Source organism: Coenobita brevimanus, chromosome 28, assembly GCF_032717465.1.
Source record: "Coenobita brevimanus isolate Jiangsu-jjx chromosome 28, ASM3271746v2, whole genome shotgun sequence".
NCBI lineage: Eukaryota > Metazoa > Arthropoda > Malacostraca > Decapoda > Coenobitidae > Coenobita > Coenobita brevimanus.
Window position 1 is genome coordinate 4,549,254 of NC_136981.1, and position 16,339 is coordinate 4,565,592.

The following is a 16,339-nucleotide window of genomic DNA, read 5'->3' on the forward strand; positions in this document are numbered from 1 at the left end:
CTCAGGAAAAATGCTAACCCTTTCAGTATGATGACCTGCTTTTGTAGTTCAATTTAAGAGTTCCCTGGCAATGAAAGAGTTACTGAAGGCTGTACCAACTCTCCAGTTCGAAAAGTCTGTCCTGAGTTGAATTAAATCTTTGGGAGATGGCAAGAATAATGATTAAATTGATGCCTCTTTGGAATGAAGAGGATAAGCCTATTGGATCCTAAGGACGTGTTCTGGTTGACGTCGGAGGCTTCCTTGCACCTCTTCCTAGCAAGAATATAACAATAGGATACATCACCAATTGAGGAGGTTATTTGCATATTACTCTGTATAATATTTCCTTTAATTTTTTCTAATGTAGACGCTGCAATACAAGATAGTAGTAACTTGTCCTCTATAAATAAAAACTGGTATGGAAGAGATGTTAGGGAGTCTTCTTGACCACTGGAACCTGGGATTCTCCTTTTTTTAATTTTATCCTTGCCATCATCTGACATTTATCCAGCTTAGGACCGAGTATTCTGGCTAGAAGGGTTAGATACAGCATTAGTAAATCCTTTCAGTATTAAAAGCCTCTCCAAAGTTGTGTTGATTTCCTGGTAGCAGCAAGAATTAGCTAAAAAGTACGTCACCCGGCTTCAAGGGATTCGCTGATGAACATATACAGGCCTTGAAAAAAACAAGATTTCTATAAGTAAAGCTGATGAGGTAAAGTCTTAGTATTGATGTCTTTATTGGTGTTAATGTCAGCGGGTTGAGCACTGTTTCCAGCTTCACGACAGCCCGAATGCACAAACAAACTTGTGATCAATTCCCTCTCGTAACTCAAAGTTTCATATGCAACAAGACGAATAAGAGACGTGGGAAGAGTCTGCACTGTCCTTTTCTTGCCCTTCTTCCAAGAACAGAACATGACAATAGCACATTATTATTTTCCTCTCGTAACGAACATTTGTTTTTGCAGAAAGATCAAGACAAACGTGAAAAATTCTATATTTTCCCTTTCCCTTGATTTCAGTGGAGTGAAATGCCCAAATGGAAGAATGATACCCACAAATGGAAATGATTTTTACTGAGTTACGGGAAACATTTGATTTTAAGTTTGTTTTACTAGAACATGCAACAGTTCCCATGGTCCTTCTTCCTGCAAAAACAAATCATAGTTACGAGGGGCAGTTGATCCTAAAGTTTGTCTGTGAATCCGGGCCCTGAGCTCCCCGTCAGAGGCAGCAGCAGCTCAGCACCGTCTTACGTGGCTTCTTTGTTCGCAGCCCCACTGGTGGTACGTGACCGAGACGGGCCAAGTAAGTTGTCAATCCCCACACGCCGTCCAGTGCGCATGCGGCTTGATAATTGTGTTTATTTTTGTTTTCATTTCCTAATTGTTTATTAATTATTTATTTTGCTAACCCATTATCTTTTGCGACAGCCCGATGTTACTACTACTACTACTTTTTCTACTTCTACTGTTGTCTGTGTGTGCACGGAGCATGCCCGCCACACGGCACATCCACCATCGTCACTCTTTGGTACTCGTAGGCTTCATTTTGGTTGCTGGTATATTATTTTTTTAAGTTTCTGTTATTTACACGCCATTGGTTGCCGGTATTTTTATATATATGTTCAGTTTATCCACACGCCTTGGTTGTCACTGGCCTCCCTCTGACCTACTACACCCCTTTGGTTGCCGACTCACTCAGCTTGAAGAGGTGGTGGAGGCGTATAGCGGAGACGACCGAGACACGTACGAGACCAGCCAGGGCGAGGACGAGATGTCTAACCCCCATTCCTCCTCCTCTTCCTCCCTCGCTGGTGCCTCGACTGACTTCGCCTCTGGTCTCCCCCCCCAGGCCGGCTCTAACACCGGGTTTGGCCCCGATTCTGACGCCAACACAAGTGGGGCCTCAACCTCACACCACCACCACCTTATAGCCCTCATCCTGCCTGCCCTCATCCTAGCTGCCCTCTCTGCCCCCCTCTCCCTTGCCAGCTGCTTCCTAGCTCTGTAACGCCCCTTCTCACCTTCCTCTCTCTCTCTCTTATTTCTTTCCCTACTTTCCTTTCAGTATCTCTTGTTGCCCACTTTCTCCTAATTCAAGTTCTTTTTCTGATACTTTCCTCACAGTCTTTCATATCTCCTGCTCTTTCTCTCATGTCGCCTTTTACTTTCCTCTCTATCACGTCTCATACTTTCTTGTCTCATTCTCTCTCTTTCTCATATCTCCCTCCCAACCTTCTCTCATGACTTACTTTTTTATCTGGACCCTATAACTTTCATTTTTTAAATCATCCCTCTGTGTTAGGGTAGGTTTGTTCTCCCATTATTGTCAAAGTGCGCAAAACAGCATTCATCAGTTCATGGGAAGCCTTCATTGACTTATTGCGGAGGCTTGGTGAATTAATCGTAGACCTAAGGATTATGTAGTTTTGGCGAAATTATATATAGATTTCGCACCGTCAGCGCAAACACGTGAAACAAATCATTCACTTCATGTAACTATAGCCTCCTAATCTGCTAACTACTGTTTTGAATGATATCATATTATTTGCCTAGCTGCGACAAGACTGCCATTTGTAAGTGGCTGAAAGGCGGTGTCCACAGCACAAATACAATAATTGTTCCTCACCACAGCATCGCACAGAACCGTGAAACAGAGACTAGGTAGATCCTCTTGTCGCAGCTAAAGCTAGATGAAATGTATAAATATCAATAAACCACTTAAGCAACTGAAAGGCTGTATAAGGTACCATTTCAAACCCTTGGCTACGATGATGTCTTACTGAAGCTTATTTTTGCTACTTCTAAACGACCGTATTCAGCTTTGGAAACGTCTCTCGTACTGAAGGGGTTACGGAAGACTGTATCCAACCCCTCCAGCACAGAAAGTCTCTCATAAGCTGGATGGAACTGTCTGGAGGTAGTAAAAGTAAACTAGAGGAGACGCCATCGTTGTAAAGGAGTTAATCTGAAGAATGAACAGCCACTATGTATGTTTCGGAGCTCCCCATATTTCTGTCAGTTAATGTGTCTTATTATTATGCTTTACTCATAGAACATTAAACAGTATTATGCTGGACTGCAAAGGATGTATAAGTCAGAGAAGATGATGTGCAAGTGAGCCAGAGTAGATGTATAGTGCGATACTCTCATAGTAATGGCCCTTTAGTGACTGACCCTATGGTGGATACATTGGGAGGGAAGGAAAACGCGGGAAAAACTCCGAATCTTCAAGTCCCTGAATGTTTGGCCTTCATAGGACTGAAGATTAGTTCCTGTGGTTCAAAACGTTTCAGAAACAAAGAACCTATGCTGGTTCAACTACAAAGAACTGAGGATAGGCTCTTTGTGGTTGGAAACGTTAGAAAAAGAACTGAAATTGCTTTGGCTACATAGAACTACGAACAGGTTCTATATAGGTAGAGAAAAGAAATGAAACTAATCAACTACACAGGACTGAGAATGGGTTACTTGGGCTTCGAAACCTAAGTGAGTCAATGAATCTGCTCTCTGTTATTTTCCTCCCACCCAGTTTAGCTACTTGGTCCTAGGAAAATAGGAAATGCTTGACTTCTTTATTTCTTTAACGTTTTGGACTTCAAGGACGGAGGATTGGTTCTATGTAGTCTGAAAAGTTAGAGAAACAAAAAGCTGAAGCTGTTTCTTTTCATTCTGCTCCCATCCAGTTTAACCATGTGGCTCCAAAGTTGATTCTCCTCTGGTCTAGGGCTCTCACACTCAATATAATCAGGAAGAATGGTTGTGGCAGTAGTGTAATAGACGCAGTGAATCAGTTTTTCTTATGTTTCAGCATCCCCCTGAAGATAGTAATTTTTTGAAGATTTAAATGACTATATACAAAGTCTGTGGTGAATCAGTTGTTTATATTTCAGCTTGCCCCTTGAAGATACTACTGCTCTAGGTATATAAAATCACTTACCCTGAAGGCACTAATGTTTTGAGCATTTCAATGAACCTACCTTGAAGATAGTAATGTTTTAAGCATTTACGTGAATAAATAATTGTGCTAATGCAAAGCCTGTGTCTCTTGATCCTTCTTTGCAAAAGCTGCTTTGTGCTGCTTTGTTATCACTGCCATTCCCCTCCCACACTACTGACATCCACTTCTCACTCATTCTTTCATTCTGCCCCCCTCCCCCCACCTACACTAACAAATGCCCCCTCGCTCACTCTTTCAATTAATCTCCTACTCTCACTCACCCTTTCAGTCAGCCATCCCTCACTCACCATTGGTCAACACACACACACACACACACACACACACACACACACACACACACACACACACACACACACACACACACACACACACACACACACACACACACACACACACACACACACACACACACACACACACACACACACACACACACACACACACACACACACACACACACACACACACACACACACACACACACACACACACACACACACACACACACACACACGCACGCACGCACGCACGCACGCACACACACACACACACACACACACACACACACACACACACACACACACACACACACACACACACACACACACACACACACACACACACACACACACACACACACACACACACACACACACACACACACCTACCAGCTCGTCCTCACTCTTTCAATGTCCCCCTCCCCGCATTTTCTTTTCAGTCCCACCTCTCAGTCAGATCCATTCTTTCGCTCATGCTACAACCACACCCACTGTGTTCTCCACCTCCCCCCACGCATTTGCTCTTTCCTCCTTAAATAATTCTTCCGTGTTTCCTCAAAATTCATTCCCTTAGTTTTTCTTAGCCAGTGTCCTAGTGTTATTTTTTTTTTTCAACATATATAATCAGAAGTAGTCCCTCCACCCCAACCCTCACCCAAATCTCATGCTACCTAAAGTCCATACTACATATTATTATTATATTTCGTTTATTTTAGTACCAAGGTTTGTCCGCCATGTTGTCCAAGTTCCTACCCTTTGTGAAAAATGTTGTAAAGCATTAAATTTTATTTGATTTAGCTTTATTGACTACCATCCCAAAGTGTGTTTTCTTATGTGTGTGTTTTATCACTACAAGCATGGCCATTTTTTAGGTATGTATACTGTATATCTGTAGTCACTGGAGGGTCGTCTTTGCATGCATCTGAAACTTTTCCTGCCGTGTTTAATTTTTAGCATAATATCCTCGTTCGCCTCAGAGTTTTATTATTATTATTATTATTATTATTATTATTATTATTATTATTATTATTATTATTATTATTATTATTATTATTATTATTATTATCATTATCATTATTATTATTATTATTACTAATTTTCTGCTCATGTGATTTTACTTAATGTAGTAGTTAACCCAATCCGCCTGAGGACGTCTATTTTCATTTTGCTCTACCATAGTCAAATTATTCAACTTTCCCCTCGTAGTGAAGGGGTTAGTGAAGGCTCTGTCTAACCCCTCAAGTTTTCGAAATTGAACAAAGTCGTTTAGTAATGCAAGAATAAAGAAAATAATCGTAGTAAAGAGATTAACCCGTTCAGTACGATTATATTAGGCTTAAGACCGACTTCTTGAGCTGGAGGGGTTTATTATAGCCTTCAATAAATCCTTTGTAATTATGGTGCTCCCTTAGGCTGAAGTAAATCGTCTGGGAGCTGCAAAAATTTATATATAATTGGTGTCCTTATTATGAAATTATTGACACTCCTTGTGTATATATTTTTAACTCTTTGATGAGATTGCTTTATTAATTCCCTCAAACTTAAAACTCCACTCTGATTTAATTCTTGCTACTGCGAGTCACTTTATTCAGGTTCGAAAAAAGGCCCCGTGGTGTAGAAATGAATGAAACCTGTATTTATTAACTCTACTGAAGGATTGATCTACTCCCCCTCCCCGTGGAAATGAATGAAGGCTGTATCTACGCCCTCTACTGAAAGCTTTATGTACCACCTTCCCCCCCATCCTCTTCCCCCCTTGTTCGGAAATCCTCTGAATAAAATCGTCTGGAGATAGGGAGATTATAGTGCAAAAAAAATATGCATTGAAGGGGCTTGCCACTAGAATCAGGTGTCGCCTTTTACCAGACGATTTCGTTCATCTTAAGGAGAGACATTTTCGAGTCAAAAAATTTTAAAACCCTCATTAGCCCTTTCAATAAAATCGTCTGGAGGCAGCAAGAATAACAAAAAAAAATATGTTCCCAGACTGAAGAGGATTCAAGTTAGCCATGCAGCCTTGACCTTCTCCCGTAATGAAGGGGTGTCTTAATTTCGTAACATATCTTTCTCAGCGACTTACTTTTTGCCTGAATACCCCTACCTAAACCCCTCCACCTCCTCCCGTAGTGAAGGGGTGTCTTATTTTCGTAACAGCTCTTTCTCAGCGACTTATTTTTTGCCTGTATACCCCTACTTAAACTCCTTCAGCCAGAGAAGGATATCAGTCTTTAATTCTTGGTGTTAAAAAAAGCGCCCTTGTAGTACTTAAGGGTCGTACATTTGATACTGCCCTGTCACCTTGACCTTCGACCAGTTACCCTTGGAATAGAAATACTTCATTCTTGATTGACCCTAAACCCTTCCATCAACTTTGGCTCAAACGAATCAAAACTATATGAACTAAGCCTCCCATCTGATTTTGACCTTACAGCACCTAATAATCTTGTCCACTGACTTCTCACAATACTGGTAGAATCCCTTTATCCTTGCCTTTAAATCCCTATAGATATCATTTAGGTTGATCCCGCTATGAGGCCTTGATCCCGGACCTCTTGTTCTCAAAAACAGTAGGTCAACCCCCTGGCTTATCCTCATCCCTGCCGCCATGGTGAGTCCAGATCAGATCAAGGCTGTTTTAGCCATGCCGATCACACACAGACACGGGGCACACTTTGACCTAGTCCTGAGACCTTGCCCTTTGACTGATTGTCCTCTAAATCAATAGGCTGACCCTCATCCTTTTCACCAAGTTTGGTTAAAATCGAATTAGAACTGAGTTATCTTCTTTCACACACGCGTGCGTGCATCGAGTTAAGCAGTACCCCGCTCTCGCTTCGCGAGTGCAAGTGTAAAAATACACATTGTACTTAGGTGGGTTAACCCCTTCCAATCCGATAACCTAAATTCTATTCCTGCCCGCTCCAGATCGTAGTATCACCTTAGGATAGACTTTTAAAATTCTAAGTCTTAGATACAGCCTTCATGGACTCCCCCCCTCCTCCCACAAGGTGCATGCGTCAGATGAATAAAATCGTCTGGTGTTAATTAGAACAGAATGAAAAAAGGCGTCCTCGGGCACAGTTCGTCGACCTGTATCCCATTTCTGTCTTGCATGGTGAAATATTATAATCCCCGTCTTTTATTTGCGTGTCTTGGGTTGGTCTTTTCGTCCTTGTACTTTCACCAGTGGGTTAGATTTTCCTGGAGTCCTTGCTTACTCATTCAATTTGCTATGCACCTGTGTATTGCCTTCCCCTGTCCTTGCAATTGCTTCGCCTCGGTTTTACTGCTTATCTTCCTTGCATCCTCTTCTTCTTTTGTCCCATTCTTATCCCCTTCCTTCCCCTCCTTCCTTCCTGCTGCTTCTGTTCCTCGAGTATCCTTCTTCCATCTCTCCCTCCTACCGCTTGTATTCCTCGGCACACATACTTCTCTTTCTCTGCACTCCCTTCTTCTATTCTCTCATCCTTCCTCTCTTTCGCTTCTCTTCCTTGCGCATTCTTCTTCCATTTTTCCCTCTCACCGCTTTTTATTCCTCAGCACCCGCTCCTCTTTTTCTGCACCCTATTCGCCCACTCTTTCTCTGCACCCTATTCGCCTACTCCTCTTTCTCTGCACCCAATCCGCCTGCTCCTCTTCGCCCACCCTGCCTTCCTCCTGGCTTCCGGTAAGCTAGCCAAATTAACCTCAGCCACTGCCTAAGTCGAGGGGGCCCCCTCAACCCACGGGCGTCTCCATCCACCCTACCTTCTCGCCTGCCTCGCCGCAGCCACCTGCGTCGCCGGGGTAAGTAAGGTGGAGTGGTGGACGCCGGAGGGAACGACGCAGATCCACCAGGAAGCTCCACATCTGCTGTACATTCACCTGGTCTCTAATCTCGTCAGCTTAAAGAGACTCGCTAATGTCTCTCACAGTATATTTTTGCATATTACACCTTAATGTCCTCTTCTGTATACTGATAAAAAATATTTCGGTATTATTAAAGAACATACTACATACCAGAGAATACTGGGGTGTAATATTCATTAAATCTTTAAGGTGGTAGGTGAAGTCTATATGTTAAAGAGAACACGAGTCTTATCAGCTATTGCTCATTTATCGATGCTTTTTTTTTTTTCCATTCGTGTCCTATAATACCCTCTCTCTCTCTCTCTCTCTCTCTCTCTCTCTCTCTCTCTCTCTCTCTCTCTCTCTCTCTCTCTCTCTCTCTCTCCCCTTCCCGACTCTCGCTGTTAAGTACTAGGAATATATTCTTTACTTAGGCATTGTTTCCATAGTCACGTTCATCTAGTTTAGCTTCAGAGATTAGTAGTGGAGTTCCTTACTATCCAAGAAACAGATAAATGGCTGAAGTAGTTTTATCTCCCTTACCCCCTTCAATTCGGTGACGTATTTATTTTATCATTGCTGCTACTGGACGATTTTATTCAGCTTCAGGGAGGCCTTTAGAATAGATGTACCAGGGATCTTTCTGCAGCTCAAGAAAATCGTCTTGAGGTAGCAAGAATATAAAAGGAAATACATCATCGTCTTTAAGGAGTTAATATTATCTACAGACTTTATTACTCCATCTTAATGAGCTATTTAGTTATTAGTACGATCTCACTTATACCTAAAATAACTGTTTAACTCTCTTTTTCTTTCTACGCTGCCCTCTTGGATGTTCCTGTTTCCTCGTCCCCCACGTCTTTGAACACTGATGTCTTTGATGCTGGAACGTCTGCTGTGCAATGTGATCCGTGCTGCCCCTCCACTGAAATCCACGATGTTTTACTGTTTCTCTTCATACTGTCGTTCCTGATGCTACCCCGTCCCACTGGCCACGTTTGTCGATGGTGATGTGCTGTACCGTTGCTGTTCCTGTCCCTTTACCGTTGCTATTCCTGCCGCCTCACTGCTGCTGTTCCTTTTGGTACTCCCCCACCCCTCACCTCTAACCCCACTTGCTACCCTGCTGCTCTCTCCACCCCAACCCCTTCCCGTCCTGCCCGTCACCAGCCCCACATCAGCTCCCCGGAATTTGACAACTGCCGACACCTGAGCGAGGAGCTGCAGGTGGAGTGGCAGGCGCACAAGGAGGAAGTACAAGTCCGCCTCACCGCACACATGGACGAGAACCAATATGTGGCCTTTGGTGTGTCGCCCGTCAGTGAAAGGCAAGATAGAACTCCATACTTACTCATTCCTTCGCCTACTTTAACTCACTTCCTCACTCTGACTAAAGAATTCATAGCCACTCCTAAGTCATACTCATAATATCACTCCCTCACTCCAAAGAATTCAAAGTCAGTCCAAAGTCACGCCCACTAACTCACTCCACCACTATAAAGAATTCAAAGCCAGTTCTAAGCCACACCCACTAACCCACTCCCTCACTCTGCTAAAGAATTCAAAGCCAATCCTATGTCACAACATACTATACTCTTTCCACCTTAACTTGGTCCAGATTTTCGTCTTTTTGCTGGTTATTTCATGCTGTTCAGTAGTAGAATGAGTTAGTGCTACGCCTATGCATCCTTTCCATAACACATCTTCATGACTAGTTTCATATTCTAGTGTTAATCTATTGCTACAATGCATTCAAGATGGAGAGAAGACAGTATTAGAAGTTAAAGTGAAAGGAGTAGTTTCATGCAACACTCGCCTCCCCCGCCAACAAGATAAACTAAGATAAGGGGATTATGCACATCACTGATAAATTTGCTACTCTGTTTCTTTACCGTCTGTCTTTTGGATGTCTGTCTGTCCATCTACCTACGTATCTATCCATCTATCTTCATCTGTCTGCCTCTGCCATTATGTCTTTCTATTTTTCTATCATCTGTATATCTGTCTGTCTAATCATCTCTGTGTCTCTCAATCTATCTGTATATACGGCATGCCAGCAAAGTTCTACTGGGTTTAAAAAATTTAATGCGTTTACACGACTTAACATATTGAGATAATAAGCCGTACATCTGCAGTAACCTTTATAAACTTAGCAGGTCTGTGTGTGTGTGTGTGTGTGTGTGTGTGTGTGTGTGTGTGTGTGTGTGTGTGTGTGTGTGTGTGTGTGTGTGTGTGTGTGTGTGTGTGTGTGTGTGTGTGTGTGTGTGTGTGTGTGTGTGTGTGTGTGTGTGTGTGTGTGTGTGTGTGTGTGTGTGTGTGTGTGTGTGTGTGTGTGTGTGTGTGTGTGTGTGTGTGTGTGTGTGTGTGTGTGTGTGTGTGTGTGTGTGTGTGTGTGTGTGTGTGTGTGTGTGTGTGTGTGTGTGTGTGTGTGTGTGTGTGTGTGTGTGTGTGTGTGTGTGTGTGTGTGTGTGTGTGTGTGTGTGTGTGTGTGTGTGTGTGTGTGTGTGTGTGTGTGTGTGTGTGTGTGTGTGTGTGTGTGTGTGTGTGTGTGTGTGTGTGTGTGTGTGTGTGTGTGTGTGTGTGTGTGTGTGTGTGTGTGTGTGTGTGTGTGTGTGTGTGTGTGTGTGTGTGTGTGTGTGTGTGTGTGTGTGTGTGTGTGTGTGTGTGTGTGTGTGTGTGTGTGTGTGTGTGTGTGTGTGTGTGTGTGTGTGTGTGTGTGTGTGTGTGTGTGTGTGTGTGTGTGTGTGTGTGTGTGTGTGTGTGTGTGTGTGTGTGTGTGTGTGTGTGTGTGTGTGTGTGTGTGTGTGTGTGTGTGTGTGTGTGTGTGTGTGTGTGTGTGTGTGTGTGTGTGTGTGTGTGTGTGTGTGTGTGTGTGTGTGTGTGTGTGTGTGTGTGTGTGTGTGTGTGTGTGTGTGTGTGTGTGTGTGTGTGTGTGTGTGTGTGTGTGTGTGTGTGTGTGTGTGTGTGTGTGTGTGTGTGTGTGTGTGTGTGTGTGTGTGTGTGTGTGTGTGTGTGTGTGTGTGTGTGTGTGTGTGTGTGTGTGTGTGTGTGTGTGTGTGTGTGTGTGTGTGTCACTCTCCCTTCACCATTTCCCCCACTAACCACTATTCCTCATCACAAGCTCTTCTTCCCCTACTATTTCTACCATAATCGACCCTTTCCTCCCCTTCCCCTAGACCGGAGATGCTCAACAGTGACCTGGTGGTGGCCTACTATGATCGTGATGACGGATCCTTCCACGCCATCGACTACAGTGTTACTTCAAGGTCACAGGTATGGCAGGGCAGGGCAGGGCAGGGCAGGGCACGGTAGGGTAAGGTAGGGCAGGGTAAGTCAGGGAAGAGTATAGTAACGTAGAATAGGAAAGGGTAGGGTTGGGCAGGGCAAGGAAGGACAGGGAAGGTTAGGGAAAGGTATGGTAGAGCTGGGTAGCGAAGGGGAGGATAAGGTAGTGCAGGGTAGGGCAGAGAAGGATAGGTTAAGGTAAGACAGGGAAGAGTGTGGCAGAGTAGGGAAGGGAAGGGTAAGGTCGGGTTGGACTGGGTACAGTAGGGAAGGGTCAGGTAGGGTTAGACTGGGTAGAGTAGGGAAGGGCAAGATAGGGTTAAATTGGGTAGGGCAGGGCAGACCAGGGCAAAAATGAGAGAACAGAACAGGGCAATAGTCAAATCAAATCTCTTATCTAACTAGGTTACGGATCTTCGTCGAGAGAGAGGGAGGGAGGGGGGGAAGACAAACAATAATCACACCTTTCCACCCCTTACCTCCTGGCCCAGTGTGACGGGACCCAGGGCGTGTGTCCGGACGAGAAGGTGAACGGCAGGAACGACGCCTCAGTGATCAGCGGCGAACGTAACAACGGGATCACGACCATCACGTTCAGTCGTCCCTACCAGACCAACGACCGCCTAGACCTGCCCATTTCGCGGTACCACGGAACTATTACGGTCGTGGCGGCCATAGGGCATCTCAATCCACGCAAGGAGGCCCACTTTCACGAAGAATTTGTGACGAAAGGTGAGAGAGAGAGGGGGGGGAGGGGAAGGGGGGAGAAAGTGTGTGTGTGTGTGTGTGTGTGTGTGTGTGTGTGTGTGTGTGTGTGTGTGTGTGTGTGTGAGTGTGAGTGTGTGTGTGTGTGTGTGTGTGTGTGTGTGTGTGTGTGTGTGTGTGTGTGTGTGTGTGTGTGTGTGTGCGTGCGAGAGAGAGAGAGGGGGGGGGGGAGAAAAGGGGAGACAGAAAAACAGAGACAGAGAGAGATGCTTATAACATGACAAACAAATCGCTAAATGAAAGGTGTTACGGAAATGACAGCCAACACAAACCTTGCCCTAAGAGTTTTTCTCACCTGCAGACAACGTGGTACTTGACTTCCGGGCCGTGGGAGACAACACCTGTACGCCAAGGGTCGGGGTGGAGAAGGAGGCGCCAAGATATACACCCTGGGAGCCAAGGTATTGTCTTGAGATTTTCTAAGATTGCATAAGATTCCTTAGGCTCGTGTTCTCGTAGGTTAAGGAAGCTCCCTAGCACCTATTCCTTTCCGACTTATTTTTGGATACGGCTGGTTAATATGATTTTGTACTTTATTTATGCAGGGTATGGTAATTTTAGGATTTACGTAACACAGGACGGCACGGTGTGATAAGCAAAATAAATCGCTTAGCAAGAGGTGTTAGGGAGCTTCCTTAAACGACGAGAATTCCGGCCTTAGACTTGCTTATGATTACCTGAGATGATTTTTGGTTTCAGGTGTGCTTGTGTGTAAAAAAAAAAAAAAAATCATGCTAGGTGAGGTAGTTGCTTGTTTAGATTTTTTATACTTAGGGTCAATCTTGTGGGAAATGTCAAGTAAAATAAATAAATAGATAAATGAATAAATAAACAAATGCAGCCGGATTAACTTCTTCATGCTGCGATCACTTTTTCTATTCTTTTCTTGTTACTTCCAGACATGTAGATGATCTTTGCGACAAGTGAAAATGTTGAGAGAGAGAGAGAGAGAGAGAGAGAGAGAGAGAGAGAGAGAGAGAGAGAGCTTGATCTCTTTATTTTCTCTAACATTTCCGGGTACACAGAGCTGATGATGGGTTCTGTGTAGCCAGAAATTAGAGAATACGGGGAATTCAAGCTCTAACCTGTGCCTCTCTCCCACCCAGTTTTTCTACTTCTAACATTATTATTCAGGTTAGGAGAGATTTTGAAATGGAAGGGTAAAATAAAACCACCGTTCACCTCTTCACTATAATTCCTGCCATAAGGCGAATACTTTTAACAGTCGCGTGAACGGAACAAAGATGTCACCGTAATGATGGGGTTAATCGATTTCTGACAATAATATACTGTTATGGAACCCTTTGCCTTGTTCACTCTAAACAGACGTAGAATTTCCATCTCTTCATCTTGAATGCTGTGCTGTAACAAGAGATTACACTTGAATGTGGTGCTAGTCACGAAGAATTGCCGGGGAAAGCATGTAGAGCCTTAGTATTTTCTTATTCTGCCTTTGAACTACGGGATATAGGCTACAAAAGGATGAATATCTCTGTCCAGTTAAAGTGATTTTTTTTTTTTTTTTTTTTTTTTTAAGGATTCTGCGAGCCGTCACGAATTTCACAGCCACCATCGGACCGACGGGGGGAGAGAGAGGCTACTCCGCCACCACCAGTAAGTACCTCTCAGTGCCATACTCCTGGCAGCATTGTGGGCTTCGTAACACATTTTTCTTAGCTATTTATCATATTTTTTGTAAAGATGATGCTCTCATTTGTGGTATGTATCTTTAGTGTCGACATAGCTTGCTTCATTTGTGTACAAAAAAAATAAAAATGTGTAAAAATGGAAAATATATCGTGGTGGAAGAGGTGCCACCATCTCCCGTGCCAGCGAGAATACGGGTCTTGGCTCTCCTTTATCTGTGTCCCTTTTTATCCAGTAGTATTGATGGGGAAATAAACACTAATATGCAGTTCGATGTTGCGATGAATTTCGTTTTGAATACAGTCGATTTGAAATGTTGATACGCAAAACAATATCTTTAGGCTTGTTACTTAATAAAGGCAGATTATTTGTCTTGGCTTAACACTCTTTTCGTAAAACTCTTCTACTCAAGATACATGATATGGTAACGTTAGAACCAGAGCTTCATTTCAAGCCTGACTCCTTAATTGCCAAAGGCGTCTCTAAAACTAAATTTAATTGTCAGAATGTAGCCTCAGTAGAAAAAGTCTCGTTCTAATTGCTTTTACACCTCTGACCCTTTGAAATATGTTGCTCCGTCTGCCTTTACATACATCATCACTTCTCCATCTCTCCCCACGTTAACAAGATATCTGGTGCGCCTACGTCGTACTGCTGCATCTGGCCTCACTTTCTCGTATATCACTTCCCCACCTCTCCTCACCCCCTTTCCAGGCCCGTCCTTACCTCATCCTCTCCTCCCATGCGCGCCAAGCTCCGCCCGTCTCGCCAACGTATAGCCTCTCCCCTTCTCACCTGGCCTTGCCCTTCCCACCTACGCACCACACCTCTACCGGCCACACCCAGTCCCGCCTCACATCTTGCCAGACCATACCCAGCTCCGCCCTCTCGAACATACACCCCCACGCCTCTCACGGCCACACCCAACTCCGCCTACTCGCACCCCCCACACCCCACACCTCTCTCGGCCACACCCATTCCCGGCCTCACACCTTGCTAGACCACACCCAACTCCGCCCTCACGCACCCACCCCCCAGACACCCCCACACGTCTCTCGGCCACACCCAGCTCCGCCAACTCTCACCCCCCCACCCCACTCTTTCTGGCTACACCCATTCGCGCCCCACACCTATCCAGTCCTACACCTTTCCAGACCACACCCAGCTCCAACTTCTCTCAACCATCCAGCCCTCCCTCCCCCCAACCTTTCCGGCTACACGCAGTCCCGCCTTCTCACACCCAGCCACACCCCTTCATACCTATCCCCGCCTGCTCTTGTCACACTTGGTTTCCCCTACCGATATAGACAAGCGAATACACACATGCGCGCGCGTCTCTGAGTCCTCCACACCCACGTATTTATACTTCCTCGGCTGTCATTTGCTTTACTCTTTTTCTCAGATTGTTTTACTATCATTACACACACACACACACACACACACACACACACACACACACACACACTCATCTCCCCCGCAGCCTTTTCCTCTGCTGTCATCTTTCTTTTGCTGTGCTGTAATTTTCCATTTGTTTTACCATCATTCAATCATACTAATGTTGCTGTGTGTTGTTGTTTCTACTCTTCTTTCAGCTAAAATTCCTCCCATCCAATCACATATCTCAAATCTGCACACTAAAAGCAGCAACACCACTATAACACACCACACCACACTAAACATCACACACCATACACAGTACTTCACTACAGTACGATACACTACATCACACTAATCTATGTCACTGTAAGAACACTGTACAAATCATGCCATTGTACCACATCACACATACACATCTCAGAACCTGCGTCACCACACCACACCACCCACACAAACAGTCAGACCTCACAACCCACACTACACCACACCACATATCTTCACACCACATCTCACCGCACAACGCCACACCACATTTCTCCACACCACACATCTCATGCCGCACAACACCACGCCACACCATATTTCATTACACAATACATCTCACAACACACCACACCAGACAACCCACACCACCACACAACCCACACCATATTACGCCATCACACCACACCACACTACACCACAGCTCACCACACAACCAACACCATCACACCACGCCACACAACCAACACCACCACACCACCACATAACACATATAGCCACTTCCATCCTTGCTACATTTATTAGGTTAAGAAGGTTGTTACAGTAAACGTTGGCTTAAACTGTGTGTGTGTGTGTGTGTGTGTGTGTGTGTGTGTGTGTGTGTGTGTGTGTGTGTGTGTGTGTGTGTGTGTGTGTGTGTGTGTGTGTGTGTGTGTGTTCTACTAATCCTTCTCATCTGTCTGTATGTTTTTCCTTTCTCATTTGTTTCCCATTATGCGTCTCTCTCTCTCTCTCTCTCTCTCTCTCTCTCTCTCTCTCTACCTGTCTATCTATCTATCTATCTGTGTATACCTATTAACCACAATTTCCCTTCACACAGAGAAATCCTTCTGGAAAATAGCGTGGTGGATCAATGGCAAGCTAATCCCTGAGATCTTTGTGGAGCGCGGCCAGACCTACTACTTCAAGGTCTTCGGAGGAAACGACCCACTCAACACGGCCAGGTGAGGA

At 44.5% G+C, this 16,339-nt stretch overlaps 1 protein-coding gene across 1 annotated transcript in view; it reads left to right on the forward strand.

The window, feature by feature from the left end:
• LOC145394696 (protein Skeletor, isoforms B/C) overlaps positions 1 to 16,339 on the forward strand; it is a 222,592-nt gene that overhangs the window by 202,687 nt on the left and 3,566 nt on the right. Inside the window, exons 8-14 of the mRNA XM_080268475.1 lie at positions 1,260 to 1,292; positions 9,224 to 9,381; positions 11,230 to 11,326; positions 11,830 to 12,070; positions 12,405 to 12,504; positions 13,641 to 13,731; positions 16,211 to 16,332. Of these exons, the coding sequence (XP_080124601.1) occupies positions 1,260 to 1,292; positions 9,224 to 9,381; positions 11,230 to 11,326; positions 11,830 to 12,070; positions 12,405 to 12,504; positions 13,641 to 13,731; positions 16,211 to 16,332 (842 nt within the window). The remainder of the gene's footprint in view (positions 1 to 1,259; positions 1,293 to 9,223; positions 9,382 to 11,229; positions 11,327 to 11,829; positions 12,071 to 12,404; positions 12,505 to 13,640; positions 13,732 to 16,210; positions 16,333 to 16,339) is intronic.